At 49.0% G+C, this 27,327-nt stretch overlaps 1 protein-coding gene across 3 annotated transcripts in view; it reads right to left on the bottom strand.

The window, feature by feature from the left end:
- The window catches only part of Nck2 (NCK adaptor protein 2), a 115,008-nt gene that overhangs the window by 29,001 nt on the left and 58,680 nt on the right, over positions 1-27,327 (bottom strand). For all 3 annotated transcript variants that reach the window (XM_004844491.3, XM_021258145.2, XM_021258146.2), the window contains exons 2-3: positions 25,426-25,590; positions 6,471-6,711 (exon numbers count right to left, since the gene is read on the bottom strand). In XM_004844491.3, the coding sequence (XP_004844548.1) occupies positions 6,471-6,696 (226 nt within the window). In that variant the 5' untranslated portion in view covers positions 6,697-6,711; positions 25,426-25,590. The remainder of the gene's footprint in view (positions 1-6,470; positions 6,712-25,425; positions 25,591-27,327) is intronic.

The following is a 27,327-nucleotide window of genomic DNA, read 5'->3' as shown; positions in this document are numbered from 1 at the left end:
GACACGCCCTGGTAGAAGTTTCTCCTCTGGAATTGGTGACATTATTCAGTCAGGCCTGGGGTTGCCTACTTTTATATAAACAGTGATGTTTTAATAAATCCATGAGCTATGTAACAAAAGATATTTCACCTAACTATCCTACTCACCTGTACTTTTCAAACAAAGTCAAATCAATTTGCTTAGTACATCTCACAGGTGCAGGACACCTTCCCTTGCCCCAGGCCCTGAACCCTTCTGGCAGGGAATTCTGGAGTATTTATAACTGCTTGGTAGAATGCAGTGCCAGCTGCCCTGTACTCCACTGTCACACTGCAGGCATTCAGTGACTGGGGCACAGCTGAATCCCTCCTGTCCTGTCCTACGGCCTGGCACCCTGGCTCCTGCCTGCAACTTCTCACAGCCAGTGTACTCTGTCAAAAACACTTCCAGGCCAGTCTGATCTTAAGACAAATCACTGTATCTGACTCCAGCACCTGACTCCAGCACTGTATCTGACTCCAGCACCATGTGTCCTTCATGAGTAGCAGGTGTCTTTACAAAGATGGCCCTGATGGTACTCACAACCAACCAGATTCAGGTCCAGTTGTATCAGGAAAGAAAGCACTCGGAACCCTGGGTGTGGCACACTGTGCCCCTGGTGGGTGCCCTCCCTGACAGAGGTGATCAGGACCTGTGGCCACACCTCCTTTCACAAGGACCAGAAGGAAGTCTGTACACGTGTGTGAGACCAGCCTGGGCACATTAGTGAGACCTTGTCTGAATTTTTTAAAGGGCTGGGGATGTTGCTCAGTGTGAAAGCCCCGGGTTCCATCCCCAGTACTGCAATAAATAAATGAGGAAATCAAAACAGGATGTTCGACCTGAATGCTCCAGGAATGTTTCGAGACTCTGTTGCTGGACCAAGCCAAGTATGGCCTGTGGCTGCAGCTCAGTGGTGATAGCTTGCCCAGCATGCACAAAAAAACATAAACCAACAAACAAAAACACTAGGCAGGTGTTTACTTTTTACACAAATAGGGAATTCATTTATTAGTCCCTCAAACTCTAAAGTCAGACTTGATAAAGGTGTCACTAAAAATGCAAATCAAACGGTTTCTTCTCTGTAAGGAGAGGCGAATGGAGCCGGCCCTCTACCTGGGGACTCATTGTAAAGTGATGATTTCCTGTGCCCTCTGCTCCTGACCCTGTCTGCCTGCCAGGTCTGTACCCTGGTGGACCCTCCTCAGCCAGCTGGCCACAGCCCCTCTCTGGGGCTCCTTGACCCCCGTTCCTCCCTAGGGCAGCAGAAGGGCCCTGGTGACCCCACCTGGAGGCTTCCCTGCGTGGACACTCAGTAAAATCGAGAAAACATGGTGACCTCCAGTGTGGGCCACAGGCCAGAGAACAGGGAGTGGCTGTTGGGCAGGAAGAGGAAGCATCTGGCCATGGAAGCTCCTGCCCGACACACCAGCAAGGTCCTCAGCCTGGACATGATGACTGTCTCCTGGCTCCCTGTGAGCCAAGAACCCCAGCAATACCAAGCCATGCCCCAGTCTGCAACTCACCAGGCCTCTAGAGTCCCTGGAACCAACAGAGCACAGGGGCTGCCAGGGCAGGGCTCTGAGGGTCACGTGTGACCTCCAGGGCAAAGCTGGATGGGCATCCCTGAAGGTGGCCCTACGGAGGACAGCATCTCTCTGGCATGGTCCTCCACGCTCCTGGAGGCTGGCTCTTAGACCCCCCTTCTGTGTGGATCCCTTGCCTCTGGCTATACAACACTCTCCTCTCAGCCTCCTGCTGTGCACTGAGGACACAGGAATCGGGGTCTGTCCATACCTTCTACCCAACCAAAACACAGCTTTGAAGGTGGGGCCAGGTCTTGGGACTCCACAAGTTCTGGCTTACTGCCACGGTGGCTGTCCTGAATCTTTCCTAAAAGGAGTTTCTTAAACACTAAAGTTTAGCAACTGCAGAGAGACATGTGTAGCCCTGGTGCCCAGGCAGAGCAGGTGCCCATAGACCCACTGCTGGTCCAAGGGCAGTGTCACCCACACCCGGAATCCCTTGTGACCTCTGTCGTGCACTTCCCTCAAGGTTGTGTAATTGTGACTAATATCAAGGATTTGCTTTAAGTGGTTTTGGGCTGTATATAAGGAACCAGATGGTTGACTCTTTTGCATCTCTGATCCATTCAACTGGCAGGGTAGGCCTGAGGACCATGTCAGTTTCACCTGTGTGAGCCCCCTTCTTCTGGTCCCAAAGCACAACTGACACAGGGCCCAAGTGTCTTACAGAGCACCCACGTTGGGATCCTTACAACCTCCTCCCTGAGCTCTGGTCAAGCAGAGTCACCGAGGCAGCAGTTCTGGCCGGCATATGGTTGGCATAAGGGTGGTCACACTGGGACTGATGCTGGTGGAGCCACCCACAGGGTGAAGGCTGTGCCTCGAGACACCGAGGAGGAAGTGAGCCATGGACAGGGGCACCTGGGAACAGACTATAGGGAGGATGCTGTGCTATCCTGAGTGGACCCCAACTGCCTGGGTAACCCAAGTCACCACTCACCCCAGTGAGCACAGGAAAAGAGGACCAGGCTCAGGCTGGGTGGTGAAAGCTCGTTATCAGAAAGGTGCCAAAGCTGCTCTTCAGTAGCTTGAGAGAAACCTTTGATGGATACCTCCCTGGGGGCTGCACCTGGCTGGACCCTCTTCAGCCACCTGGCCATGGCCCTTCTTTAGGGCTCCTTGATGGTACAGCAAAGAGGTCCTGGTGTCCCCACCCAGAAGGTGCCCTGAGTGGACACTCAGCAAAAGCAGAGCAAAGCCACCTCTGAGGATTCCCCATGGCATTTAACAACACCCACAAGCAGGGTTTAGAAGTCAAGCCCAGCACCAAGGCCAGTAGTACCAAGGCCAGTAGTACCAAGGCTGGCACCAAGGCCAGCTAGCAGCCAGGGGTGCTCACTACAGAGCTCAGAGTCCTTCAGAATCAAGTGGATTCCACCACACCAGCGAAGGCAGCTCTTGACCTGTACCTTGTTGTCTGTGGGAATGCGCTCTGGGCCATTCACGAACATAAGTTAGTAAGAGGGGGTCTCAAGTGTGACTGTTTCCTCATGTGAACATATGAACGCATATTGTTTTATTCAGTTATAAATAAAGGAAAAGAATGTCAGCACTTTCATAGGAGGCAGAGCTTTTTGTAAATGGTACAGCTTTCTTCAGGTTACTCTAACAATGCACCATCTGTGACAAAATCAAGTTCGCTGCCAACTTCAGTGGTGTGAATGAGCCTAAGAGAGGAGGAGAGGGGGCAGGGCTGTGGGTACTGTGCTTGGAGACAGAAGCTTGGGGAGGGGTTTCATACCCCTCTGTTCCAAACCAGGCATCTACCAGGGAAATTCTCCCCTGAACTTCCAAGTCAGGTGTGTCCCTGAACAGCACAAAGGATAGTGTGGTTGACACATGAGCACTTATCAGAGGGTCAATGGCACCTGCAGGTTTCACTCCTAGGACACAGCAAGATCATCTCTGTTCCCTGCATGATTGCTCTACAATCCACTCTGCCTTTCTAGGTGCTCCTGCTGATGTGATGAAGTAGAAAGCCATGAATGCTTTGGCTCTGATCTTGTAGCAAAGAGAACATTGTGAGGCGGAGGGTCTACCTGGCTGCCTTGCCTTCCTTCCAGGCTCTGAGCTCTGCATGGAGTCAGGCTGTGGTAAAGAAGTCTGCCCTCGTGGTCCCTCTGCATGTGCAGTGCCTCCCCTGGACTTCAAACAGGGTGATGGAAACTCCCGCTGGGAGAACAAGGTCCCTCTGTCTAATAAACAGCAAGCCTCCAGGTGAGCCCAATACACGCATCAAGGCCAGAAGATTAAAAAGGGGGCCACTTCTCACTGATGATGGGCCATGGAGTCCCCAGGCCACTCCTTGTAAGACAGGTAAGTCAGCATAACGTAGGCTCCTCACAGCCTCAACTCTAGCTTTGCAATACCTAAGGCTCAGGGCAGATGCGGCTGAGAAACGGGGACCTGACCTGAGCAGAAGCCACAGGGGCTGTGGTTCTCCAGGACAGGATGAGCTGAGCACAGCCTCAGAGGGCACACGGAGAGGAGGAAATTAAGGAAATGCAAAAGCTTGATTCTATTTAAGGAAGAGCTTTCTAACAATCTGTGTTTTCCAAAAATGGAATTGGCTGACTCGAGAAGCCTGAGTGCTCCGTTCCAGCAGAGCTGGGTGACATCTGCCAAGGACACCTGCTGCCCAGCCGGACTGAGGGCAAGCTGGCAGGCTCAGTGTGACCCTCAGGGACATGGAGACCTCGAGCTGGTCACTGTCAGGAAAATCTCAGCATGCGGTCTATGAGTGCAGCCCACAGTTTCAATGGGTAGCCCTGTTTTTTCCCCTTCCAAGACCCTCAAAAAAACAAGTCATCAAAGGAATTTCTAGGTAGCCCAGAGGCCTAGTGTTGCCTTAGTCTACCACCTACCAATTCACCAGAATCCTGAGAATATTAAAAAAATTTTTTTTTTGCTTAAATTCTTAAAAAAAGAAAGAAAGAGAAGGGAAAAAGTAATAAAAAAATAACTCAGCAACGTTTAGCATAACTAAAAAGTAGGTCCTCTGGTGAGAAGCTAAAGTTGGAAAAAATAAAGAAGATTAAGCTCTAGAAAATCTTATTTCATCACCCAGTTAATTAAGAGCCAGAAGCATAAGACAAGAGTGTCTTTTTCAAGTGACATGCTTCTGAAAAGGAGAAAAAAGATAAAAGAAAAATAAAGGGAGCATGTTTAGTGGAAAAAAAACAGATAGCTATGAAAACCGGAACCTGTCCTCCAGGCCCGGATCCACGCTGGCCCATGAGCTGTACATGTCACCCAAAGCCCCATATCTCACTTCTCTCTCCAGATCAGGAGAAAACCTCATTTTCACCAGGAGAACCCCAACCAATAAATGTAGGCTTGAGCTGATTTGGAGCAGGGAGTTGACACTTTCCAAGCTGCAGAAAATGAAAGATGAGCATTGTGCAACGCCCACCATATCTGATGCACGATTTTCTTTTCTGTTTTCCTGGCCACCCCTTGCCTCCCTTCTGAAATGAAACAAATCCTTCTGTTAGAAATAACAAGAGCCGGCATAAATGGCATACAGGTGATAATGCTGACTTATTGCAACAGCATCCCTGTAAGTGATAACCCGGCAGAGTTGGCTATAAACAAGCTCTTATTCACATAAGGAGGAAGAGTAAAAATGTCAGTCTGAGCTGCTCTTCTCAGGAGCCACATGGTTAGCTCCTCAGATAATCTGCAGCAGCAACTGCTGCAGCAAACCCATGTGCAGGGCAGCAGGGCTGGACACCATCCACGTCACACACTCAAGGTAGCGGCTCCATGTCCTGACACTGTGGCTGTGGTTTACATGAGGTCTGAGCATGGTCCACAAGGATCAGTCTTGGAAATGTGATCGCCACTCTGAGGCACTGAGAGGATGGACATGAAGCCCTACTGTGGTGTTCAGGGGCCTTTGAATCCCTTTCTTCAGGTTACTCTAACAATGTACCGTCTGTGACAAAATCAAGTTCGTTGACAACTTCGGTGGTGTGAATAAGCCTAAGAGAGGAGGAGAGAGGGCAGGGCTGTGGGTACTGTGCTTGGAGACAGAAGCTTGGGGAGGGGTTTCATACCTCTCTACTCCAAACCAGGCATGGGGATTAGATAAGGGAATTAGGACTGGACCCCCCGATCAAATGCTGGTAGCTTCATAAGAAGAGAGAGCTCAGCAGACACACACATGTACACATGCTCTTGTCTCTTTCCATGTGATGCTCTGTGCCACCTCGACCCTGCCAGTGAGAAGCCATCACCAGATGAAACCTCTTGACCTTGCACCATGACCATAAGCCAAACTAAACCTTTCTTCTTTATAAAGTGACTGAGCCTCAGGGATTTCAATATAGTGACACAAATGGACTAAGACACCAGGAAAGCAGAGAGGCCCAAGGGGAGAGCCAGATAAGGCAGTGCCTGACTGGACCTTCCACAAGTGGCTGGGTGGCCCTGATGTCACAGGTCTAGGTGCCCCTGCCACCAGCTTAACCAGCAGTGCCTGGACTGTGGTGTGGAATGTCATTGATCTCGGAGGGAGAAAACATTACACTGTCTCCTCCATGCTCCACAGGTCTGCTGAGTGGGTTTTGTGAGGGAGAAAACAGTTTGAGGAAGGACACAGGCAGAGCTCTGGATGCTCACAGGCAGTTAGTCCATTTCAGGATCCTCTAGCATTGTGACAGGAGGAGAAGACACTGGGGTGGGGTAGCATCAGACTCCAGCCTGTGGGTCTCCAGAGAAGGAACGGCTGTGTACTGCCCCACCTTGATCTCTTACCTCTCACACAACATTTAAAGCAGACATTTACACAAATGCAAAGCCCTAGCCAGATGAGCCTCCCCACCCCGAAGTGCTGGGCCAAGACAGTCCCTGCGTGTGACTCACCCAGAGTGTCCTTGAGGTTCTTCACCAGTGAGCCCTTCTTCAGGCTGTTCTTGCGCTCCACGTAGTTGGACGGCACATAGCCTGTCCTGTTGGCTGCGTTCCGCACACGCCACCACGTCTTAGAGTCGTCCAGCAGCCACAGGCGCTCGTTCTTCTTGATGTCAAGTTCCTGTTCCTGCTGGGCAGTGTAGTCCCACTTGGCTATGACAATGACTTCCTCTGTCATCTTTCATGGAGTCCTCTGCCAGCGAAACATTTGGAGACACTCATTAGATGGCTGCCTGACCACCACATCCTTGAGCAACATGAGACATGCGACAGTGACAGCTCCTATGACAACTCTGCCACCAATCTCTGCAGGGCCAGGGAAGGCTTGCCCTTGGAATGACCTTCTTTCTGCAAGCGTGCATGTTCTGCTTCGAAACAGCAGCTTTTGCAGTGTGCAGCACAAACCCTGCACACGCCACCAAGGCCAGTCACAGACTGCAAATCTAACCAGCTCATAACCCATGTGCCCACCTCACTAGGGGACACCAGTTTCCAACAGCGGATGGGTTTGCACTCATTTATCTTCTCAGCATATGCTCAGCTTTACGATGCACTCAATCAGTACAACACACCTCAACTGCTCCTATAAATTCAAATGGAAATTAAGAGAGCTAAAGCAATGTGTCTTCCAGGTTTGGATCATGAAATACAAAAGGGAACTCAGTGGAAACACTGGTGAGGTCCAGATGAAGGCCAGGCAGGAGTCATCACCAATGCTGATTTCCTAGCTTTGATAATGCAGTGGGAGACCTCACCACCACGCTAAACCAGCTAAAGGAGCAAGGGGGTGCTCTGTACTATCCTCATGCCATTTCTGTAAGTACAAAACTACTCTTAGAAACCCAAGATCCGCACGAAACTCTGCACATGGGTATTTGTGACAGAGTTATTGGTAACTGCCCAAACTTGGGAGCAGCCAAGCCGTCCTTCGGGAGGTGAAAGGATGAACAGGCAGTGCATATAGGCAGTATGTGTGGGGTGACATGAATGCTAAAATGAAAAGAAGAGCCAGGGAAAGACTCAGGGGGCCCAAATGCACTCGACTGAGGGCAGGGGTGGAATTCTGGCAGAATCTTCCTGTGGCTGAACCTTGGTCAGGCTCCTCCCAGTTAGGCCTTTACCTTGGTATTTTCTATTTCCATCTCTGCATAGCCAAGCATTAGCACGAATTCTGCTAAGTAGGTCTAGAAAGAATCCCCACCTTGATAGCTGGCCGTCTTCCTCTCCTCCTCCCTGATGATGGGTGATGCTTTTTCATTCCTGTCTGGATCATTCAGAATCCCACTGGGTTGATTCAGCCAGACCCCTTCTCCCGCATTTCCTCTCGGTGATGTTCCACCAGGCCTCCAGCCTGGCTGCACCACCTCCCTGTTCCTTCTTCTCAGAGCTGAATGCTGTCCCTTTCCCTTCCCTACTGCAAAACTCCACAGTGCAGCCCCCAAATAGTCTGCCTTACTGTCCTTTAGCGAGTGTCATGAATAACAATTCCCATGATCTGGCATTCTGCAAAAGGCAGATCTACAGAGTCAGAAAGAGGATCTGTGATTGCCAGGAGCAAGGAGGCAGAGATGTACACACAGGCAAAGCACAGAGAACTCGGGTGTAACTGCAGACACCACAGCAACGGACACACATCACTGCACCTCTGTCTAGATGTGTAAAGTGTACAACAGTAAACAAAAAAGAACACCAAATTACTCCAAAGTAAAGTGCATTAAAACTACACATACATACCCAATAAAGTCCATCTAGGAAGTAGTAAAGGACAAACATGTACATAAGTAAATACAATGATTTGCTCAACTATTTCAACAACTCCAGACTTCTTAGGCAAGAGAGGCCAGCATTCTTCCAGTGGAAAAATTTCAATATCCATTCCTTCCAGGGCCTTGGAGTTTCCCCCAACTTAGGAAGGAAAAGATGCTTGACTCCAACCTCTTTTGGTCTCCAGAGTCCTTGGTATTTCTGGGATCAGTGTAGGACGATAGAGGGGTCCTGTGGCGTTGGCTCCATAGAAACCCGAGTGCCGTTTTAAATCACATGACACTTTCTATTATGTATTAGAGGCATTTGTGAATAGCATATATTTTTCTCCTTCATGAATTAACTTCCAAAATTTAGAGATAAGAAGCCCTTGGGGAAGGAGAAGCATAGTGGATGGAATATCCAGACAGGCAGAGTCCACATAAAGCCCATCTCAAAAGTGGAGACAATTTCATCATCAAAGCTCAGAAAACCCCAGTCCACACCATGCAGATGGCACACCTGACCCTGACGACAGGTTAGGCTTCTGAAAGCCACACAGGTGATCTTCCCTACTTAAAGAAAGGGCAGGGCCACAGCAGGAACTGCACAGGGTTCAGAGAATGTCCCAACTGAATACCAGGCTTCCTAATTCTACAATCTCCCAGACCAATCCAGACCTAGTCACTGAAGCATCTGTTAACCTTTTTTCTTCCAGAGCAGCAGTCAAGCGGGGAGGCTGGCCAACGGGTCCCTTTCCACACACCACGATGTCACACTACTACCTAGTGAGCTGGTCCACAGCCAGTGAGGTGTGGAAGGTGCCTGGACCTCGGGGGTGCTCCAGCTAAACGTGCTGTCAGGTGTTGGGGCCAGGTCCGGGCACTGGGGCGTGACCTGGAAGGGTGATGCCCTCCCCACCTCCTCCCTTTGCTCTGCTTCCCAGCTGCCCACTTGGTGGCTCTCCTCTACCTGGACCCTTCCACCATGCCTCTGGCCTGCCATGCAAGGACTGAAGCTTCTGAAAAGTGCATCAAAATAAACCTCTTCTCCTTTAAGTTTCTAAGTCAAGTATTTTGTCCCACCTCTAGGAAAGCGACTAAGACAGCCACCTTCGCCCAGCAGGGCAGCCTGTCTCACAAGATAGGTAGGAAAATCTACTCCCTCCTGAGCTTGCAAAGAAGGCTCTGAGCATGGTGCCTACACAGAGGACACTCAGGGATAGCAACCACAGTCCCAGCTGTGACACTCTGCAAGAGACAGGGCAAGTCTTTTGTTTGGAGGCAGGGCAAGTCTTACATGCGAGGGGGCTGTGTTCTGTACAGTCCTTCCTTCATTCACCTGTGGGTTTTCTGGGGACTGAATTTCTCTGGTGTCCACTGCCTTGTGGTTCAAGCCTGTGAATCAGCAGCCACCCCAGCTCCCCACAGACATCAATATCATTGTCTGGCCCTCGGTTTACTTCCTGTAGAGCCTTTAGTGCCCTTGAGATGCCTGTCCACTGCTATCTGTCTGGGAGGCCACAGGAAGTGCTGACCCACAGCTGTGTAGACCTCAGCCACATGGTTTAATGGCAGCCCAAGGAACAACCAGGGAACCTGAGTCAGGTTAACACACATCTGCTTTGTTTACTCTTCTACCAATCGACCACTCAGCCAGCACATGACAACCAGAGGCACACAGCTTTGTAGACCCGGCGATCCACTCTGCAGTGTAGACTTCAGTGGAGAGCAGAGAGCTTAATTCTCATGCATTTGGAAGGCATGCACAGAGAGACAAGGCATGCCTCACCGTATTCCAGGGTATGGGCTCGAAATGTTAGAAAAACACAGATGTGCACAACTGCGTGCATACACTAAATCTATTTGCCCATGCGCATGTAACTGATTTAGAAATTAAGCAGGTGGGAGAAGGAATTGAGACAATATAAAAAAAAAGTCATGCCTGCTTCAATTATCAGAGCATAGGCTGAATTATTTAAATAATACAACATGTTTCACTAAGGTTTTGAGGATTTTTTTTTGTACTATCTCATGCCTTCGGAGGGAAATGCAACAGACCAATGCAATTTATGGAAACAGAGTTTAATACAGTGGATGGCGTGGGCAGAGTACAAGCCCCTTAAAGATATCCAGATCCTAAAGCAGCACCTGTGACTACCCTGGATTACACGGCCCAGAGAATTAAGGCTGCTAATCAGCTCCCTGTGAGAGATGATCCTGGATTATCCATGTATCACAGGGGTCCTCATTAGTGAGGGAGGAAGGAGGGGGAGCCTGGAAAGATTTGAGATGCTGAGCTGCCACCAAGGGCTGGGGAACCCCCAGGAGCTAAAAGACAAAAGAGTCCTCTGCAGCCTGCAGAAGGAATACAGCCCTGTAGCCACCCTGCCTTTAGCCTTCAGAGATCTGTGGCAGACAAGTGATCCCAGAACTGGAAGAGAAAAACCAGGGTGTCATTTTAAGCCCTTGAGTTTGTGAGCATTTCCACCAGCAGCAGCGGGGGAATGGAGTAACCATGCTAAGCAGGGTCCACAGAAAGGGACCTTTCTGCTCCCTCATGGCTCACAGTGTTTTCCTCTGCACTACTGCGTCAGTGTGCAAATATTTTAACAGCACATTTGCATTCAGGAGAGGACCTGGAGAGAGTCCTGGAAGCAGCTCCAACACTAAAAGTCTTGATTAAAATTTCAAGTTGTGCTGTAGATGAAAGGTTTGCCAGATGCCAACTAATGTGACAGGAGTTGGCAGGAACCTGTGGTCGCCTGTGGGGAAGAGAAAGGCCAGCTGGTGGCATTTGAAAGCAGGACCACTAATTACATCGAGTACACTCTGGCTCTCAATAGGACACAATATGGAATCCGGTGGCTGTTCCAGCTTTCAATAAGTTAATTATGCTGTGACAAGAGTCAAGGTCTTACCATCTCCTGGAGACACAAAAACACACTACATGGAAAGGAGAAATAAATAGTAGAACCTTCCCCATGCAGCAGCGAGGGGCTGGTGTCCAGTGCCACCAGGTACAGAGGGGTGTGTGGCGACAGGATGTGCAAGGCACATTCACCTTGGACCCACAGAACAAGGGTCCAGCAAGCCAGTGTGTCGGGTGTCGGCCAAGGCATGGAGACCCTGCGCAATGGTTACTGTCACAGAGAGAGTTTATGAATGACGACGCTAGGGCTCGGAGATGGTATTAAGCGATTCGCTGAAATCCACAAAGTAGAAAGCGCCCTGCTGGGATTCAAACTCTCTAGAAGCATCTTATCACAAAGCACAGGCTTTCTCTTTCCTCCTGACTGCTTGCTGGTCTCACTTGCTAGCAGAATTTTGCTGCATTGCTTAGAAAACAAATTCCAAGGGGAAGATGAATGCTGATAAACAAAAGCTGAATTTAAATTCCGTTTTGATAAATGTGTGAGTGAAATGACTACGGGACAGACAGTAGGACACCCAGATCTTCCAGGTATGATTTGTGAAGGGATTTGTTTGCTCTGTAATACTTTACTGGGGAGGGGCCAGAGGGAGGGCCCCGTGGAAAGGTGGAGTGTTCTGGATTCCAAAGCACAGAGCACAGCCACTCTCCTTGACTTGCCTCTCTTCTCCTGTCTTCCTGAGGCCAGCAAGACCTCAGTGAGTTCTGCTTGGTGGTCATCTTGGAGAGGATCCTATCAGGATTTGATCTTGGGATTTGTTGGACAATGTTTAAAGGTGACAGGCAGCAAAGTTGCCACACCTTTGACATTTGCGAAGGCACCGACCCCACATCTCAGGATGCTCCTGTTCAGGCAGGAAAAGTCAGGGCTTGAGAGCCACCCAGCTTCGTGAGCTTGGGAGGAAGCTGCTGACCACTGACCTCCACTCCTGCGTGTGCAGATGAGGTCAAGGTCACAGAGTCTGCAAGGATCAAAGGAGACAGCACACAGGAAGTTGCCAATACCCTGTCTGTCCCGGCCAGTGTTAGTCATTGCTTTTTATACACATCATTCTAATGATGCCAAAATCATAGGGCTCCTTGGACTTGAGTGCAACGTTTACAAAGATTCAAAATGTGTTTGCCTTAGACTGTAAATATCATTTCAAAAGGAAGTGGAAACTTTGAGAGACATGCCAACGCTCCTGGGGACTGCCCAGCTCCCTTCTCCAATGCCTGCACTAACGACACTGGCTTGTGTCCAGGAGGATTTCATGTTCCCAAGGCACCTGCTAGAAGACACTGCACAGACAGCGAAGTGAGACAAGGTCACTGCTAAAACATAGATTTCTAGTGTTTGTTGGCATTGATTCCAGCTGGGGTGGGGGTGGGGACACACCAAGGCCCCAGAAGGGGGTGATCACCTACTTCTCTTTCTCCTCCTTGCTACCTGCTCCTCCCCTGAAGTGGCTGAGAGTCTTTCCAACCCCTCCAGGCCCTTCCCACCTAGAAGCGCCCGAAGACTGTGGGGTCCACAGCACCCTGCGTCACCCCTGCCCACTGGATGCACTTGTGACCCAGGGCAGCCCTGCCCACCTTATAGACAGGGACTGTGATCCTGATCAGCACACAGAATACCAGGTGATTTCCTGAACTGTGGTGAAATGCCGTGACCCAAAGCTCATCCTCTGCCATGGTGAGGCGCAGCTCAGAGGAGCTAAGGACATTGCGCTGTTGTGCAGCTGCCCTCTCCTGAGTTCTTCTCATGTTCCGGGGGACACTGTGCTCCTGAACACTGCTCCACCCCAGCCCCCACTCCCGCACTGCTCTCTGTGTCAGACCCCGACCGCTTCTGATACCTCACAGAGGTGGGGATTCATGACACCTGTCCTGTGTCCAGCTGACTCTGCTCAGTGTGATGTCCCCACACTTGTTACACAGAGTGTGTATCAAGGTCTCCTTCTTTCACAAGCCTGAATAATATTCCATACACATCACGCTTCACTATCAGTTTATCCATCAGTGGGCACTTGGCTGGCTTCCACTTCTGCCCACTGTGAACAGTGCACCGCACATGGCTGGACACATACCTCCGAGCCCTGAGTCCCCTTTCTCTCTCCCCAGTAGTGGGGCCAGTGGGTCACATATAATTTTCTAAGGAAGTGCACTGTGTCTCATGGCCAGGGCACTCTTACTGCCCTCCACAAGTGCCCAAGGCAGCAGCAACCCTCTGTGTCCCTGCAAACACTTGTCCCTCTGGGTTCTTTGACAATAGCCATCTTGAGTGTGAGCACACAGACTCGCCCGTGTGTGTGTGTGTGTGTGTGTGTGTGTGTGGTCTCCATTCTCTGCAGGATTTATTAGCAAGAGCATTCCTGAATAAAGAGAAACTTTCAAGCTAACAGTAACAAATGTTTTCTGCTGCCCTTCCTCAACTGTTTTTTTTTTTTTCCACTTAAATGAATCTCTACCACTAATTCATCTTTGTAGCCAAAACCAGGTTCCTCCCCAAAATTGCACATTAAGTAAGAAAAATGCTTTCAAATGTGACTTTATCAGCCAATTTTCTGGAGTGCGTCACCAGTCAACTCACCTTCCTGTGTGAAATGCCCAACATGGCAGCAACCCGAGACTAAACGGTAAGTGAGTACAACCAACCCCGTGGTTGTACTAAGACTAAGGATTGCTGGTGCTTGCCTCCGAATCTGGGATACGCTATTCACACAGAATCGACTAGTCAGGAAAATGCACACACTCTCCTAACCTCCCGTGCCTTCCCGAGGGCATCTGAGACGTCGGTTAGGGAGGAGTCAGGATGTCCACATTAACACTGTCAACTGAACAAGCTAATCTGATGACACAACATAAAATGTGAACAAGAAGTTCCAAATAACAGCCCTGGACTTAGAGTGATGTTGAGTTCTGCCAACGTGGAAGATGGCACAGTGATGGGCGGGGGAAAATACCAGAAATAGGGAATGCTCAGCTATAAAAACGCACATCAATGCCCTGGGCGAAACTAGGCCTCTTTTAAGATGCTAGCATGCCCAGAATTTTCAGATACTGCATACTCACAGCTTCCAAAGCAGACAAATAACAACCACTCCCCGTGTATGGGACTTATTAGATCTCACTATTCTTTTGGTCACAACCATAAAAGTAGCTATAACTTCTTTAGCTTAAACATCTAGCTCATGAACACATCGAGGTGTAAATGTCATGAGCTTCTTCAAGCCTTTAAATGAATCCAGTACCTTAAGCAATACCTGGCCTTTTCCCTTACCATCTGTTATTCATGATTCCTTGTCCGGGTCTGAAACAGGCAGGGCTGGGACAGAGCATGCAATTTAGACAGCACCCGCCTCCTTACTCAGGTCTGACCATGTTCCTAGTCATTTCTGTTTGCTATACCTGCACAGCTCATACTGCATCCCTGTGTTAGAGTTTCCTATCAAAGAAGAGTGGGAACTGCAAAAAACCCTTTTGGACCCAGCCCGGGGGACAGGGACCCAGCACAGATGACACCAATACAGACACATCTACAAATGATGCTGGAGAGACAGCTGAGTATCTATTCCAAGTGTATGGTTCTTTTAAAGAATCCTCCGTCACTGAAGAAATCAAAATGAGGAAATAAAGGTTTCCAGCAAACATGCTTGATTTAATATGCTGTTTTAAAAAGCGTTTTAGTCTCCTTTCTTAGGAACACTGGACATGGGAACAGTGTATTTATTAATACAATGAGGGCACTAATGCCTTTCACTATTAATTAAAGTTCCTCCTCTACTTGGCAGTCTTTAGTGTCCCTGGAATGACCCTTTTCTGTCCTAATGTCCCACCCAGGATCCTGTACTAAGGCATCCGGTGCCTCTTGGCTGTGAAGCTCTCAGGCTTTCCTTGTTTTGGGACGGTATAGTTAGGAATTTTGTAGGATGGCCTTCACCAAGGCTTTGTATGCATTTCCAGCCCGGGTTATGGGTCTGTGGAGGAAGACCAGAGAGGTCAAGTGCTGTCCTCATCACACTGTATGGAGGACATGCACCATCAACACGACCATCACTACTGGCATAGGCACTGACCTTGACCCAGGTGTTGACCGTGACCCCAGCAGGTCTCCACTGCAAAGACCCCCGCCCCATGCTGTGCTCTGGAGGAAGTCACCATGCCCAGCCACTTATGTGGGCAGTAATGTCACTTCTCTTTGAAATCAGCAGCACCCCAAATTCCTCAAACTTCTGCATGGGAGAGTCTTTCCTCTTCCCTTGCTTATTAATGTATTCTAGCATTTCTGTCATTATGAATTTATGGTCCTTGATTTTTTACTTTGGGCTATGCTTCAGTACGACTGACTCCTCTAGGAGGCTCCTGCAGGCCCCAAGGTGGCTCTGGGAGCCTGGGTCCCCCACCCACCACCACTGTCATTAGTGTTTGCTTTGCTTTGCTTTTTTTGGGGGGGGGTACTGGGGATCAAACTCAGGCCCTTGTGGTTACAAGGCAGGCAGCAGAACCACTGAGCTAAATCCCCAGGCCCTTGCTTTGCTTTTTGATCTCAACCTTACTTTTCGGCCCCACAAGATTCCCCAGCCCACATCCTGTATTTTACAACACAGTCTCTGTATCAGTACAGCTGATTTCAAGTGACCGGGCGCACTGCATACTCGAATACTTTGCAAAGTGAAGAGGCAGGCATGTGACAACATAGGGAGCTTCTGGACTTCTCCCATGCTGACTCCAGCAGGTTCCTGGTCACCTGTTCTTGAAGAATGTGAAGAAACTACGCTGAAAGCCTGATGGGTTTTGCCAATCACTTGGTCACCCTACCACCAACAGATGCTTTTCAGTGACACCTTCCTGGCTGCCTAACAAGTCCCTCAGGTCCACTGTCCCAAAAACTCATCCCCTCAACGTCAAAGACTTCTTCTCATCCTGCCACTGCTCACCTGCCCACCAAATTATCCCCTGTGCACCAACACACCTCTCCCCTATCCACCAGCCTCTTCCCCGTCCCACACACAGCACCTTACTATAAGTATCTCCTGCTGCTCCAAGCACAATTATTTCTATCCCCAACCCAGTGCCAGGTAACATGCTACTAGGAGCACTGAAGAGCTCAGCAGCTGCAGGTCAAGGTCCCCAATGGCCAGCAGAAGTACCAAGGAGATGCTGAGACCTTCTGGGGACCTGAGGTAAATGCATGCTGAAGGCAGGTTATAAATTACATGTCTACTACATCCCAGACTTATATTTTGAAAAGCTGTGTTTTTTTCATTGAAGAAAGTATTGATCACATACAGAAAAGAATGCTAAGAGCTTTCATTGGTGTTTTGGATTTCTACTCCATTTATCAGACTTATTTAAAAAAAAATAAAGGCCAAAACACACATACCACCTTCCCTCCCACATCCCACAGAGGCAGCTTCCTTTCCTGTCCTACTGAGGGGTCTCCAGCACCCACCTCCCCCTGGGAACACCCCTCCCCTGTCTGCAGCCTGGAGAGGAAGCAGTCAGTAGGCTGCATCCTGCCTGTACCTGTGAACCCCAGGGGCCGGCTTCCCTGGCCTGAGGCCTCTCCGCCTGGGCTTGGGCTGCCTTTCCTCATGAATCATCCCAGGTAGTAGGGAACCTGCAGCAGCATCCTAGCCCCAGGTCTGCCCTCCTCTGCTGGGCACCTCTCACCTTCTGGGCCACACTCTCACCAGCGGATCCATCCCTCACCAGCTGGTCCTAGACGCCCTCACCGGGGTTTCCCCTGACCACAGTGCACATCAGTGGTCCATGTCGTCCCTGCAGGTCAGCACCAGCCACCAGAATGCATCCTTCCCTGGCTGCACTGGGGCTTCTGCCCTGGGACAGTGGGGCGGGTAGGCTGTCCAGGCCTCTCCTCCACCCAGCCTCATGGCTGTTGAGGACAGTGTGCGTGGTGCTGCTCAGAGGAAGGGCTTCACCTCTGCTCCACCACCACAGGCTTCCACCCCACTGCAACAGACTCTCCCTGTGATGTCCAGCATGCTCTGTGTCACATACTAAGCACGTAGCAGGGCACAGACTCCTGCACGTAATGTGAAAGCATCTGCAGAGTGGCGGAGGGACAGCCCTTGGCGTCTCCTACTGGGGGCTGGTGCTGGCTGCCACTATGCGTCCCCAGGCTGTCAGGTGGCCACAGACTACTGTGTCATACACTGAAGCCCCGCTCTGAGCCTGGATCCAAACTGGAGGTGTTTCATTCAAAACAATCCCACCTCTTACTAGAACATTCAGGATTGTTCTACATTATAATGGGTTTTTTCTGCATAGGATAGGAGCCATAAAAGGATTCCACTAAAATACTTAAATTCTTATCAGATACTTTGGATAAAAGGGTGAAAGTACATGGAAGATGCATAAATATGCATGGAACCCAGATCAGTAATGAAGGGCGGAGCTTCTAATCCCAGCCAATGGTTACTGCAACAACTGACAATGAGGGACTAAAGTGTGTTTTACTGAGAAGGCACAGCCTGAGACTACTACATTATCTGCCTGCTTAAAAACAAATAATTTGAGCATTTCTGATAAAATTCCAACATTTACAAATTTGTGTTTATCTTTATCAAAGGTTTATTTGAAAATAGGCTGCTGATCACCGAAACAACACAAATGCACATGGCCCTTGCCATTGAACTACGATGCTCTGTGTCCCTTCTTACAGGAAAAGAGTAAAGTTTGCGAATAGTGGTGTCCACCCTCAGCACAAGTAGAGGCAAGAGACTGTGTTCTAGCTAATCAGAAAGTAAGGAGTAGTTGTGGATTCCCATATAACCCAGAACAGATTTTTAGGCCTCAAAATATGATTAAAATACTTGCTAAAAACCTGCTGCAAGCAATACAGGCAGTGAATGACTGGTGTCTGGTATACACAGCAACTCCCGAAATTCCATAAGGACACCAACGACTTCCATGAAATGTGGGCAAAGTCACTCCACAGGCAGGCGGGCATCAGGAACAGTGAAACAGCATAAAAACATGTTAGTCCTTGTTCACACCTGGGACCACAGGAAGATCCTGCTCCAGCAGCAGCTGGTAAGAGTGTCAAAGGTGATGGGGGGCGGGGGGTAGGAGGGAGCTGAGGCAGTGGAGGTGGCGGGAATGTACAATGCTGCTGAGGACAATCCCCTCCAAGGCCCACACTCCTGCCACCCTCTCGATGCAACAGGGAGGTTATAGATGAGTCACCACTGAGGGTGAATGGGTGGGTGTCAGAGTCACCTAATAAGGCACCCACAGCAGAAAGAAGCCAGTGATCACTGCCCCCATCACACAGAAGGAGGAGGGCTCCTGGACCTGATGCAGGGTGGGGGCACAGTCCACGAGCAACAGCTACCTGGCTCCATCTCCACTAGGCCCTGAGGAGAGCAGAGCCAACCGCTGCTGTTCAGGTTCAGGTGCATGCACGTGTTAAAGCAAGGGATGAAGGCCTGAGAGTTAAAAACATGGGAAAGGGCAATTCTAGACAAGTTGGCAGGTGCTCGGCCCTCGGGGCGGGGGAAGGGGAGGGGGAGGGGGGGACTCCCTCCTACCCAGAAGCAGGAGCTGCACTTAGAGACCTTGTTCCACAGAGCACAGAGCAGAAACCGGAGAGGAGGGCACATGACCGGCCACAGTGGACACCAATGGTGGCAGTCACATTGAAAGCATGCGGCTGTGATGCTCAGGGGTGAGGCTGCACCTGACTTCTGTGGTCTTCCTCCCCAAGGCCCTCTGACAAGGAGAAAAACACCAGGTGACTTCACAGAGAGACCTCCTACTGAACACCTGACCCTCAGAAGTGTCACAGACATCAAAACAAGGGCAAAAGAAAAGGGCGTTTTTGGTAAAAATAAAATGAAAATCCACATAAGAATGGCTTTTAGTTAATTAGAACACATCAATATCAGTTCCTTAGCTGCGAGCAGTGTAACACTCATAGAAGAGGTTAAAATTCGGAGAAACCACATGCTGGGACTGGGAGGACTGTGCACTATCCTGCAATGCTCTGCAAACCCGGAACTGTTCAAAAGTAACAGGGGTGGGGAACAGGATGGGATGAGATGGACAGTGGTAGCTTTCACAGTGTTGATGACACTTGGGGTCTTTAAGTGGGGGGATAGGTCTATGGGTCTATGGATGCATGTTTGATGCTCCCCCATCAGTACCTGAATGACAGCTCAGTATATTGTACCTATCAAATATCACAGAGGGAATCTGACAAAGGAAGGCAGAGGCCATGCAGAAAGGGGAGCTGAGTCAGTTGTCACCAGGTGGCATTTGCTGACAGGTCTCCAGACACCACTTGGTGTGGCTGTGGCCCTACACCGTGCAGTCCCTGCGTATGACTGCCACCAAGGGCTGGGGTTGAAACATGCCACCTATTCACATTCACCGGGGTACTGGTAAAATAGCCTGTTTTGGAAAGGCACAGGCCTCAGAGAGATGGGGCTGCGGTCTCTTCAGATGCCAGTTCAGACAGCGGCCACTGTGCATCCCGAGGAGGCTGCCCATCCCTGCACAGAGCATGCTGAGTCACTAGTACTCCCACACACAGTGTCTCACTGCATTCCATGGCTAGGTTCTACCAACACAGAAACGAGGGTCCCAAGGCTGTGCATGCTGGTGAGCTCCTCAGGAAGCCAAGGCCAAAAACTGTGGATAAACTGAGCCCAGAGACAAGCACCTGTGTAGGCCTGCAGAAGAGGCACAGTGTGCGGGGGCCCGTCATTGATGTCAGCTTTGTTTCTTAGACTTGAGAGTCAAAGCAGAGCTTAAATCCACATTCCACATCGGCTAAGATGAGCGTGTGAGTGTGTGTGTGTGTGCGTGTGTGTGTGTGTGTGTGTTGTCATGGGGCCTTCACTGTAGTGTTATGGTCAGTGCACATGGTTTATATTTTATTTTCATGTGATCAACATCAGTTACGGTGTAAGTTACTGTAGATTATAACCACATATGAAAGTAAAGAGGCATGGTTAGGCCCCAGTGAAGGGCAGGGAAATCTGCTGATAAGGAAAACAATTCCATGGCAACTTGGAAAGAAGCCCAATTTCCCCCAGCCCCATCTGATTTCTATCTTCCTTTCAGGACTTCCTCACCAATTGCTATGCAAACTTGGAAATCTCTGACATCCCAAACTGCAGACTATTATAATAAAAGAGGAAATGAGCTGACATTTTACATTTTTTTTCCTTATTAAAAATTTTTAAACTTTATACCATTGAGGTAAGTGGAGATTCATAAGAAGTTGCAAAGGTGTAGCAGAGAGGCCCTATGACCTCTGAATTGGCTTCTCCAGGAGCTACATGCTCTACCACCACAGCTCAGTACACCGGGCTGGTGCTGCCTGTGGGCAGGGTTCTGTGTGGGCCACCGCAGCCAGGACACAGGAGCACTGTGTCCCACAGACTTCTCTCACATAGCCCAGCTGTGGCCACACCCACCCTACCCCTGGGGAATGCCCAACTCTGTTCCATCTCTACAAATTTGTCATTTTGAGAATTTATTAAAAGGACAGAGAAGATACATGGTATGATTTCAATTTTTTAAAATTTGTTGCAGCCTGCATTCTGGCCCACCATATGGTCTAGTGCCGCACATGTTCTGTGGGTGTTGGCAAAGGAGATGTACTCTGCTGCTGGGGGTGGCGTGGTGCAGGAGCCAGCCTTGCTGACTGATGGTGGAGTGGAGTTCAGGTCTTCCAGATCCCTGCTGGCTTCTGGGGAGTTGTTCTACCAACCCTAGAGGCAGGGGTGAGGAGACCCCAAAGGTAACTGTGGGTCTGTCTCTTTCTCCTTGAAACTCTGTAGGTTGGTGGTTTTGTTATGTTGTAGCTCTGTGGCTTGGTGCATGCATGCACAGGAATGCTGCTTCTTCAGCGCAATCACCCTTCTTCCTCCCTGATAACTGCTACAACCAGGAAGTGTTATTTGACATTACTATGACCATTCCTGCTCTATTTGATTAACATTTGTATTGCACATCTTTAGCCATCCTTTTACTTTCAACACATGCATACACACCACACACACATAAACACACACACACACACACTTTTCTAAAGTAGGGAAGAGAGAGAAGGTCCTCGAGGACAGGTGCCTGAGAGAGTATTTGGAGTTCGCTGAGAAACACAGTGGAGACTGGCCAGGAAGGGCCTGGACCCAGGCCTGGTACTGTACAAAGAGGCCAGAGCCCTTTACCAGTAATCTATCTAGAGTTTGGTTCTAATTTGGGAATCAGAAATTTCTGGTTTGTTTTACTTTTATAGAAAACAACTGATCAGGTATCTCACACATCATCCATCCTCTAGGTTTTACACTCCTGAGAGTCGATGACCGCCTCCCACAGACACATGGTCCACACTACCGACCAGCTGCTGTGGGGACAGGGCCAGACCAAGTGGGGTCAGCTGTGAAAGAGCAAGAAGCACAGTCACTCTAACTAATCAGGAGCCCCGCTGAGACCCTATGGGCCAGGAGCACCAAGCTTGATCAGTGGGCCTGACAACCAAGGCTTCCAAGCCTAAGGACCAGGGGTCTGGTCAGGAAAGAGAACACACGGCAGATGCTCTTGGGGCCCAGGGAAAATGAGGAGCAGGGTGTATACATTCTGCTTTCTGCAAAGTATAAAGATTTCCTGCCCCTTGGTGCCCTGCAGTGGACCCAGATCATGAACCCATTGGGAAAAAGTGGGGCTCAATTTTTAAAATCTCTCCAAGGAGAGAAACATTCATCCTCGGCCATGAGGAGACAGGGCTTGGGATCTCTTTGCTGCCCCTGTCCAGGACACACAGTTCCCCGAGCCAGGATAGCCAAAGCAGAGAGGCCAGGTGGGGAAGGACAGAGGGGGCTGGTGTTTCTGGTGCATTCTGAAGCACTATACTGCCAGGCTGCTTCATGTTTCTCAGTCTGTTTTGTTACATGATGCATAAGGTAGGTCTCCACTCAGGGTTTTTTTCCTATCAGGATCAAAGATCAGAATCGCCAGCAAACACTAATTAGAGTGGAATTTTTAATTTAATTTGTTGGTTGGTTTGTTTTTGGATATAGGGTCTTGGTATGCAGTCCACGCTAGGCTTGAATTCACCTTGTAGTCCAGGCTCACCTTAAACGCCAGCTAACCTCCCGCCTCAGCCTCTCAAGTGGTGGGATTACAAATGTGAGCCACAATGCCTGGATCAGAGTGGGATTTTTTAGTCTCAAGAACCATCTGAATGGCAAGAAACTCTCAAGTGGAGGCCCTCAGAGTAGAAGGGGAGGCTGCTGCAACAGCACCAGTGCCCAGGCCCCTCTGCCTGTTCCAGGGAGGGGTGCAGTGGACTTTGCACAACCCAGGTGACCCCGATATGCAGAGCAGGTACTGACACAGGAAGAGGTGGCTGACCTGCTACAGGCTCCCTGTCCCTTGCTATGGGACACTCAGGACTCACCAGCAAGAAGCCTGAACCTCCAGAACTGTGAGCTGCTAAACCTTACTTCTTTATAAATGTAGCCAGCCTCAGGGCACTTTGTCAAGCAATGCAAAATGGATTTAAACTCTGGGTAAAACTGCTCCTGCATCAATTAGGGTTAATGGGAAGATCAGCTTCCATAAACCAATGAAAGTGCACAAGGTAATGCAAGGCGACGGGCTTGACTTCTCATCTCTTGCTGTTCAGTTACACAAAGCTACTGCTGCTTCTGCACAGCCCAGAAGGAAGCAGGACTGCCGCTGACACTTATACTTGGGGTGTCCCTCTGGGCAGCCGCAGGTTTGTGACACCCAGGGCCGGTGCTCCTAGCCATCGAGTCTTGTCACCTACGCCACATCTTTCCTATGGTCCTGACAACCCTACCCATCAGGACCTCTCTCCACAGAAACAGCCTCTATTTTTGGAAGGAGGAAGACACAGCCTTCATGTCCTGATCCCCAGCAGGGACCACAGTCAACCAACTCCCAAGAGAAGAAGGAATGAAGCGCAGGATATGCGTCTGTACAACATCTCTGTGTGAAAAATGGGGGTACCTCCCTCTCCCCAGGGTCCTCACCCACCAAAGGAGGCCGGTCACCTCTGGGAGGGTCCCAGCGGACCTGTCACCCTGCTGGGCACCAGGGACTGGCACCAACCTGTGCTGTGCAGTCAGCAGTTGCAGAGCTGGCACCTGCAAGGGCTTGAGAAAAGGTGTCAGAGCTATATTTTATGTTTTCATAGCTGCTAAAACACAGTGCTAAAAAGCACTAGAAAAACAGCCCAGAGTGTGGCTGCTGCTCTCAATAAAGATTTACTGCCTGAACAGTAACAGCTCGTGATTTTCTCAGATTTCTCTAAAACACTGAAGTATTTTAATAATGAAACCAGGGTTTTTTGGGTAGATCTCACAAAGCTATGGAATAAAAGTCACCCTTTGAGAGTGTAGGGGGACAGATCCTTTATAGGTGTTTGTGCACAGTAAGCCTAACACAGTCTGCACATCTCGCATGGTTTGTGTCACACACCTCATAGAGAGGCCCAAGGCCCAAGGAGTCTGTTAATGCCACCATGGTAAAGAACTTCCTTAGGAAGCAGTATCAGAGTCGGCTTCTGACAAGTTACGAATGAATTCTGCTGGGCAGATCTGAGGAGCTGCAATTTCTAGCTGATGTTCTCTTGAAATCTGACAAATGGATGCTAGGTGACCACATTCACAAAGGACTAAGCCTGAAGCGGTTTCACTCCAGTGACAAGTTTATGAAAAATAGAGTCACCCGGAGTTTGAGAAGATCTCTTTTGTAACTCAGTCTCCAAGGACTGGGAAGGGAACACCCCAAAGTGTTTGTCCTGCACGGCGTCCGGAAGATGGGCCAGAGGGCCCTGGGCACATGGGATGACACTGAAGATTACAGGCAGCATCAGGGAGAGTGAGGGGCTGGGAATCGGGCTCCAAAATGAGAGGGTCAGGTTCTCAGCTCCCAACCAGGACTTCCTCCAAAATCACAACAACACCCTAAGTAAACAGCGGAGGGTGCCACATTTGCTGACTGAGATTGTAAAGGATACCAAGGTGGAAACCCCAGATGCTTAATCCTCCCCTTACAAAATACTACTGGCTAATCTTGCGGTGTTCCGAATGCTGCACACCAAAAGAACACAACTGAAATGAAGAAGGTTCTGAATTTTAAAAAAACAAACAAAATATATAATGGTTGAGGAGAAAGCACATCTATCAAATATTTTAGGAATCATTTAGACCAAGCAAAAGGAAATTCTAATTAATGTTGACATAGTAAACTCACAGAAACTGTTATGCCAATAGATTTCAAAGTCCAAAATCCTAGAGTCAAGAACAGTTCAAAACAATCTGTAAATAATAGAAGCAAAAACTGACATATAGGTGCCAATCCTTGTGAAGGTGAAGTTGTACCTTGGGGACAGCACTTTTTAGCACTCAGCCAGAGATGGAGCAGCAGACTAACTGACTCCCCAAATAATAGCTGAGATCCTAAGTCAAATATCCCAAACTATTTGTTATGGCTAGGAAATATTTTTGTGGGCTGAAGCTCAGTGGTAGAGCTCTTGCCAAGCATGTTAGAGGCGAGAACCAAAGAGAACCAAAAAAAAAAGGACTTTTGGCATCTGCTGCATGTTTTTGGCTACCAGTATCTATTTATCCTAGGACCCAGATTCCAGAACCCACATGGGTCTATTATGGTTATGCCTGCACTGTAACACCCAAGCAAACTTCTCACACAGACAGGTAGAACCTTCCTGAGACACCTTTATTGTTTCCATCTTCTCTGACACAGATTCAACATCTCAGCATTAAAGGTAGAATCAACCCTCCCTAGACCTAGCACAGTTCTTAATCATTGGTGTGCTCTGTCCCGATACAGTGTAACAGGAAGTCCCTCAGAACATGTCTGAGAACCACTGGGCGGGCACAGCCCAGCCCACAGGTGCTGTCCATCCTCCTGAAGACATCTTGTCTACCTACTTCACGCCTTACCTACTACCATTCCAGCCGGATAAACCAACTTCTGAACCAGGTTCCTTGAAAGAATAAATTAAGTCAAAGCCACCGTCACTGTCGTATTACTGGTCTAAAACCTACAGTGCAAATGAAGCACCTGAAGCAAAAGGAGCAACTGCTCTGCCTGTTTTATTTTTTTATTTTTATTTTTTGGTACCGGGGATCGAACTCAGGACCTTGCACTAGCAAGGCAGGCAGCAGAACCACTGAGCTAAATCCCCGGCCCTGTTCCACCTGTTTTAAACAGAAAACTGCAGACCTACCTTTGGCACACAGTTATGAGAGGTGAATGGCAAAGCGTGGAACTCTTGAAAATGGTGATCTTTTCAGTCAGTGCCTCTGAAGTTACAGAGCTCCAAGGATTCTCCAAACTTGCAAATCCAGCTCAGATCTCAGGAAAAACCATGGTCTGCAGTGTCATGTGTGATCTAGAAGGAAACAGATGCATGTGTTAGGTGTGTTTGCTTGTTGGATTTTAATTAACCACCTGCACTGATTTGCTCAAACAAACGCTTAACAAAGAGGAATCGCATTTCTCCTTGGGTTACAAGCATCCCTGGCCCCAGGAAGATGAGAATAATGCACAAAACTGCAAGGGAGAGGAGAGGGAAAGGAGAGGGGCCTATGGAAGGGGGCCGAGGCCACTGACTCGTGGTGGCAAGTTTTCTGTGGTCCCACACGCTTGAGCAGACACTTCAGTCCTTGACCAACATCTCAAGGGGACCCCAAAGTCCTCTGTAGACTCCTGAGCAAGTTGGCTGGCATTTTTAATTACATTTTTGACCTGAAGGGGATCCACTTGACAGTTCACTCAGGCATCTATTAATTCATCCCTAGCATGATTATGACCCAAAATGTTAAATGGCCCACAGAAAAATCGAATTCTATTTTCATCAAATAGAAAAGGATAATTCAACAAGGGCTATCATAAAAATGTTGTAAGGCAAGTTCATAAATTGTGATTTAAAAATTAATCCTTCTTTAGGCCTTTTAACCATTATTTTAAAAGCTGCTTGATTTTTAAAAAAATATATGATTTAATTCAAGGAAAAAGTGATAACCGAACACAATGATTAAATATAAACGAGGAAGATTACACCCTTCTCTCTGCCTAGCATCTCCAGTAACAGGCCGGCCCCTGAAGGCAGAGACACCAAAGCCTAGACTCAGGCTAACATTACGACCTTCTAACCTGAGTCCCTTACTGAGGAAAGTCACCAACACATGGCCATGCACCATGCAGCCACATCCTCAAAACCTCTGCATTTGTATTTCCAGGGGCTGTTCTAGAACTAAATGGCATCTTTAGGATTTTGAATGGAGTTAGGCTTCCTGACACCTAGGCCAGGGAGAAGCCATGTGGCTGTTTGCATTCTCCACACACAGCTCCTTCTGCCCACACTGTGCACAAAGGAGAGAGATCAACTAAGCTTGCTAATGGCCTTCCAGGATACACCTCAATACTCACATTTACAGAGGTTTGCTTTTCTTTTATAGTACTAGAGATCAATCCAGGGGGCATTCGACCACTGAGCTATGTCCCCAGCCCTTTTTATTTTTAGTTTTGAGCCAGGGTCTAGCTAAGTTGCCCACGTAGGATTTGAACTTGGGATCCTCCTGCTGCAGCTTCCCTCAGTGTTGAGATTACAGGCATTTGCCATACTGAACCTGGCTATGGTGTTAACTTTTTCAGGGACTGTATTAAGGAGCTTTCCTATAACTGTGTCACAATTCCTGAGATTTTGGCTCAGGGTTTCAGGGTGCTGGTCCATGGTCAGCTGGTCTGTGGCAAGGCAGAACATCAAGACAACGGCATAAGAGGAGCAAGGAACACATAAGAGGAGCAAGAACAGTGGAAGGGAAGCAAAAGGAGTAGAAAGGGGCTGGGGTCTCCATGTCCCCTCCCAGGGCATGTTGCCAGTGATGTCACTTTCTCCTGCAGGCCCTACCTCTTAAGGTTACCACTTCCCAGCATCACCACAGACTGGCATCCAAGTCTTTGGCACATGGCTCTTTGGGGACATTTAAGATCCAAACCATAACAGGGAGGTTCAAGGTTTCCTGTCATAAGCTTGAAAGTTCGGGTCTTTAAAACTCCAAGTCCAATAGGTTTTTCACACCCCATCCCTTTGAAGGTGAATATAGAAGAAATGCTCAGGCTTCTA

Source organism: Heterocephalus glaber, unplaced genomic scaffold (assembly GCF_053883595.1).
Source record: "Heterocephalus glaber isolate CG9 unplaced genomic scaffold, H.glaber_assembly_v1.0 deba00000470, whole genome shotgun sequence".
Classification (NCBI taxonomy): Eukaryota; Metazoa; Chordata; class Mammalia; order Rodentia; family Bathyergidae; genus Heterocephalus; species Heterocephalus glaber.
Note: the sequence above shows the minus strand (reverse complement) of the source record. Positions and strands in the feature narration are given on the sequence as shown.